General features: G+C 41.4%; 1 protein-coding gene across 1 annotated transcript in view; it reads left to right on the forward strand.

The window, feature by feature from the left end:
• Nucleotides 1–6,432, forward strand: part of tmem234 (transmembrane protein 234) — a 15,884-nt gene that overhangs the window by 1,464 nt on the left and 7,988 nt on the right. Inside the window, exon 2 of the mRNA XM_043717204.1 lies at nt 1,644–1,795. Coding sequence (XP_043573139.1) covers nt 1,644–1,795 — 152 coding nt within the window. The remainder of the gene's footprint in view (nt 1–1,643; nt 1,796–6,432) is intronic.

Genomic DNA, 6,432 nt, shown 5'->3' on the forward strand with positions numbered 1-6,432 from the left:
GTCTTTGTTGATAGGTTCCCGGTCTTGTTGTCTGTTCTGTATGTCCAGCAGTTTGGCTATTGTTTCTCTGGCTAGGGCTTTGTCAATAGAGGTGAACAGTGCTGTTACGTCGAATGAGACCATGGTTTCTTCCTTGTCTATATGTATGTTTCTGAAGATGTCCAAGAATTCCTGTGTTGATTGTATAGAGTGTCTGGATCCGCTGATCAGGTGTTTCAGTTTCTGCTGTAGTTCTTTAGCCAGTTTGTGTGATGGTGTCCCTGGTAGTGATACTATGGGTCTGAGTGGGATGTCTGGTTTGTGCACTTTAGGTATTCCATAGAATCTGGGGGTGTTGTTGCTTTCAGGTTTCATTCTTTGTAGGTCAAACCTGGTTATCTGTCCATTTTTTGTAGATTCCTCAGTGTGTTATTTATCCTATTAGTGAGCTGTGGGGTGGGGTCAAACTCCATCTTTTGGTAGCAAGACCAGCTATCCCTAGTAGCCACACACGCAGATGACAAGCAATATGAATTCGACTGGGACAACACTACTATTATAGGACAAGCCAAACAGAGAACAGCCAGGGAATTCCTAGAGGCATGGCACTCATCCACAGATTCAACCAATAAGCACATTGATCTGGACCCAATATACCGACCACTGCAACGGACAGCTAGAGCTGACAACCGGAAGCAGCAGATTCAAACCACTACAAATGCCGGAGGAAAGATCACAGAAGCGCTTCACAGGAGGCTCCCAAGCACTGAGGATGTCACCTAGACAGGGGACGAAACGTCTGCAACACAAATTCCCAGCTCGGCGAACAGAACCACAACATTTAATGAGATGTCAGTGTAGCTGGCTCATACAGCATTTGTTGCTGACCCCTAATTACACTTGAGAATGTGGTAGTATCACCATCATTTATGCCATAATGAACAGCGATTTGTACAAAATGAGACGTATTTTCAAATGGCCTGAAAAACTCAAACTTTTCATTTCTTGAGTTCCTTGGATGAGTCTGGAAATGGAGACTCATTTTCCTCAAAGTGTCTATCTTCGTCACGTATCAGGCTGTAATGTGATACCTCAGTGTACTTACGTTTGGGTTTACTAGGTAAAGAAGTTTAGAATATTTATTTTAGCTTTTTGGAATCAATTCCTAAAAGCTCAGCAGTCCCCAACCTTCTCAATGTAGTTCTAAGGTTACAAGTAGACACAATCAAGAATTTTGCTATTTACATAAATATAAAAATTTAACCAAAAATTAAACTGGTAATGATGACATGTACTCCTGATGTGCTTTCAAACAGTCGTGTTTTGTTTTGATAAGGGGAGCATGTTGAATAATATCTTATACTGTGCCCTTGAAATGGAGGTTTGAAATTTGTGTTGGTTCATGACATTATTGTAGGTCCTGTATTTCTGCTGTGCATGAGTACAAAGTGCTACACTAATAAGCTGATTTATAGAATTTGAAACTGAAGCACTGCATGCTCACAGGACATTGCATAATTCTTGTCTTCTTTTCTCATTTTACTCAAAATAGCCAATGTGGCTTGGCCACATATTGTAGATATTTTCTTGATATGTCACCAATGGAACAGAAAAATGAATCTATAGGATTTAGTTAGAGTCTTGGTCCATGCCTTTTATTTCAGTGGAAGTTTGCTGCCTGTTCCTCGTGGCACTCCTTTGGGGTGGAACAAACCCCTTTCTGAAAAAGGGCACGGAGGGAATAGAGAAGGTTAAGTCTAGAAACATTGTCATTCAGCTCTTCGCAGAGGTTAAGTTTTTATTTCTTAATTACAAGGTAAGAAAATTACTTTGGAATACTGTACTTTATTGCATTCTTAAAATCATGTGGACTGCCATAAGGAGAATTACCGAGTTTTAGTTTTAGTCATCTCTATTTTAATTGATAAATATTTCTAGGTTGTAAACCTGTCCATGATTTGCCATTAATGCACTTTTACCATCTTCCTTTCTCTACACTAACCAAAACCACAAAGTTAGCGTTCATTTATTATCAGCCCAAGGCCAAGCATGTATCTGTTTAGCATTTCGTTTCCAATAGCCTGCCCGCTGCAGTTATGACAGAATGCATGCCTGCTTTTCATTGCTTTTTCCCTAACCTTACCAAACTGTTCAATTAAACCCATAGAACAATTCACTGAATTGATGTTTTCTTACTGTTGTTGCCCAATTCTCCAACTCTGACAGCCATTAGTCTAACCATGAACACCATGCTTCCCCCAACCTGATCTCCGTCCTGCTCTTTAACTGTGCCAGAATGACTTTGATCCTTGCAGCTAGTCAGTGTTTGCTCCCCAGTCTTTCTCTGACAGAGTTTAAAAAACTGAAAGAACTACAGATGCTGGAAATCAGAAACAAAAAACAAATTGCTAGAAAAGCTCAGCAGTTCAGGCAGCATCTGTGGAGAGGAATCAGGGTTAATATTTTGAGTCTGGTGTCTCTTCCTCAGCAATTTCTGTGTTTGTAGCCAGGAAAAAAGTTGATTGCAATGCAGAAGATAGGCTGGTGGGGCTGGGGGCATGGTAAGGAATAAACGATAGGTGGACATAGAGTCCAAGAGGGAGAATAGTTGGAGTGGATAAAGGTAGGTTCTGGAGCATGAATGCTACTAATGGGGACTAACAGTGGCTAACAATAAGTAGCGTATAATAGCAGACCATGTGATAACAAGATTTGGTGTGTGGGGATTGCCCAATCTATAAATCAGGCAGCATCCAGGGAACAGGAGAATCGACGTTTCGGGCATAAGCCCTTCTTCAGGAATGAGGAAAGTGTGTCCAGCAGGCTAAGATAAAAGGTAGGGAGGAGGGACTTGGGGGAGGGGCGTCGGAAATGCGATAGGTGGAAAGAGGTCAAGGTGAGGGTGATAGTCCAGCAACACATTTTCAGCTCTGATCTCCAGCATCTGCAGACCTCACTTTCTCCTCAATCTATAAATCAGACAATCTGTCAACTGGTGAGCCACATCAAACAGCACATCTCACTGACCATTCTCAGCTGGAAGCAGCCCATTTATACTCAACCCACCCCATGCTTGCCAGGCTCAGAAAAGTGTATCCGCCATTAAATGTGATTCTGTTATTGTAAGACATTTATTAAACAATTAAGTTTGCACTAAAAGTAAGACTGGAAACCAAGATCATCAGCGTTGCTTGCAGTGCTTATTTTCGAAGCTACGTACAAAAATACTTAGGACCCTGTTTAATGTAGGCAAAAGGAATTTATATGTACATTGCACTGTTTTCATGGAGAAATGATATGGCCATGGGGAACTGCCAATCTTTGCTGTATTCCCATGGAGATACTGGTAAATCAGAATCTACTTGCCTGCTCTGAAAATTAAAATTAATACCATTGGTGTCCCAGCCAATTACCATGCTTATAAAGTCATACAGCACAGAAACAGACTCTTCAGTCCAACCAATCCACGCCAAACATCACCCTCATACACTCCATGAAAAACATCCCAACCCATCTATATAACTCAAACATTCCATACCTGGCAACATCCTGGTAAATCTCTTCTAAACCTTCTCCAGCATAATAATATCCTTCCTATAACTGGGAGACTTAGAACTGGACAAAGTATTCCAGAGGACGCCTCAACAATGTCCTGTATGACCTCAACATGACTTCCCAACTACCAAAGGACTGAGCAATGAAGGCAAGCATGCCTTTTTAACCAACTTGTCTATATGTGTCGCCAACTTTAAACATTATGTACCTGAACTCTTGGATCTCTCTGTTCTAAAACACTACCCATGGCCCTACCATTCATTGTATAAATCCTACCCTACCTCTCCTTGTTAGGTAAACAGCACTTCCCAGCAATACTAGGAATTTTAAGAAGAATCAAAAATTGAAGGAACTACAGTTTTCAACCATTGCTATCCGACCTCATGTTCAAACATGTTCTTTGAAACTTGTACAAACACATCACAGGATTTTTCTCGATGACATTTTCTGCCAATGATGGAAACGGAACAATATCAACATGTAGCTCTACTGGGCGATCCGTATTTTAGTATCGACATACATTTTCTGTATAAATTGGTGTCCATTTTAAACATTTTTTTTGCATTCTAGTTCTTGATGAGAACTGTTTGTCTCCTTTTAGCAGTGTTTAAGCAGGAACTGTTATTATGAATGCAATGGGTAAGCATTTTCAACAAAAAGATTCCACATATGGGCACGGTGGCACGGTGATTAGCACTGCTGCCTCACAGCGCCGGAGACCCGGGTTCAATTCCCGCCTCAGGCGACTGACTGTGTGGAGTTTGCACATTCTCCCCGTGTCTGCGTGGGTTTCGTCCGGATGCACCGGTTTCCTCCCACGTTCCAAAAATGTGCAGGTTAGGTGAATTGACCATGCTAAATTGCCCATAGTGCTAGGTGCAGGAGTAAATGTCGGGGAATGGGTCTGGGTTGGTGGGTCAGTGTGGACTTGTTGGGCTGAAGGGCCTGTTTCCACACTAAGTAATCTAAGTAAAAGTCAGCACTGAGATAAGTATCCAGTTACTCTGTTTGTGGTGATGTGAATTGAGAAGAAATTATGCTTAACACACTGGGAGACAGCTGGATATAATATGTTGGAAGCCTTACTCTGAGAAAATCTTGTCACTGCTTTGTTAGCAGAACTGCCTGCAATGACCTCAAAGTACTCCTACATTCCTCAATCCTGGAGTGCTACTCTTGTTGATTCCTCCAAATGTTTTCAGATCCTTTTCCTAATAATTCCAAATGACACTTCTCCTGCTAGCAATGCGATATTCCATAACAGCTTCGACCTTTTTCCCTTGACTTCTCCAGTGCTCTGTCACAACAACCCTGTCCTTCATGGTGAATCTTGATGGCCGTGCTAATTCTCAATTACTGCCACGTGCAATTCCTTTGATCTAATACCTAACCACCTACAATCTGGAGCATCTTGCAACTTCTTTCTCTATGTTCTGTGTTTCCTTTTAAAAATAAAGGTTCAAAGATCTATTGTTCACAATTATCGCCACTGATAGAGTCATACAATACGGAAACAGACCCTTTGGTCCAATTTGTCCACGCCAACCAACTTTCCCAAACTAATCTACTACTTGCCTGCATTTGGCTCATATCCCTGTAAACCTTCCTGTTCACGTACCTGTCCAAATGCCTTTTAAATGTCGTAACTGAACCTGTATCTACCCCTTCCAGCAGCAGTCCATTCCACATATGAACCACCTGTGCGTGAAAAGGTTGCCCCGCAAATCCCTTTTAAATCTTTCTCCTTTCACTTTAAAAATATGTTTTGAACTTCCTAACCCTAGGGAAAAGACCTTTGTTATTCACCTTATCTGTGCCCCTCGTGATTTTATAAACCTCAATAAGGTGACCCTCAACCTCCACCGTGCCGCCCACCTGTGCGTGAAAAGGTTGCCCCGCAAATCCCTTTTAAATCTTTCTCCTTTCATTTTAAAAATATGTTTTGAACTTCCTAACCCTAGGGAAAAGACCTTTGTTATTCACCTTATCTGTGCCCCTCATGATTTTATAAACCTCAATAAGGTGACCCTCAACCTCCTAAGCTCCAGTGAGAAAAGTCCCAGCCTATCCAGCCTCTCGTAATAACTCAAACCCTCCAGTCCTGGCAACATCCTTGTAAATGTTTTCTGAACCCTCTCCAGCTTAATAATGTCGTCCTACAGCAGGGTGACCAGAACTGTATGCAATACTCCAAAAGTGACCTCGCCAATATCCTGTACAATCGCAACATGACTCCAATCCTCAATGGAGCAATGAAGGAAAGCATGCTGAATACCTTCATAACCACTGTGTCTACTTGTAATACAACTTTCACAGAACTATTTATCTGAACTCTTAGGTTTATCAACACTCCCCAGGACCTTACCATTCACTGTATGAGTCCTGCCCTGTTCATTTTACAAAAATGCAACAGCTCACATTTATCCAAGTTAAATTCCATATATCACTCCTCGGTCCATTTGATTAAAGCCCTTTTGTAATCTTAGGTAAAATTCTTCACTTTGGTGTCATCTACAAACTTATAAAGATTAGCGTAGATTTAGACTTTGAACAATAAAAAAAATTGCTAATTCAATGCAATATGCCATAACAAAAAAAATGAGTGTGTGTGGTTTGTTTACCCTGATAATAATTTGAGCATGTTGTAGGAAGGAACAGTATCTCCTCTCTTTGAACACAGCAAATCCAATAGACAATAGGTGCAGGAGTAGGCCATTCTGCCCTTGGAGTCTGCACCACCATTCAATATGATCATGGCTGATCATCCTTAATCAGTATCCTGTTCCTGCCTTATCTCCATAACCCTTGATTCCACTATCCTTGAGAGCTCTATCCAACTCTTTCTTAAATGAATCCAGAGATTGAGCAGCACAGAACAGGCCCTTCAGCCCACGATGT

The sequence above is a fragment of the Chiloscyllium plagiosum genome, chromosome 27 (assembly GCF_004010195.1).
Source record: "Chiloscyllium plagiosum isolate BGI_BamShark_2017 chromosome 27, ASM401019v2, whole genome shotgun sequence".
Lineage (NCBI taxonomy): Eukaryota > Metazoa > Chordata > Chondrichthyes > Orectolobiformes > Hemiscylliidae > Chiloscyllium > Chiloscyllium plagiosum.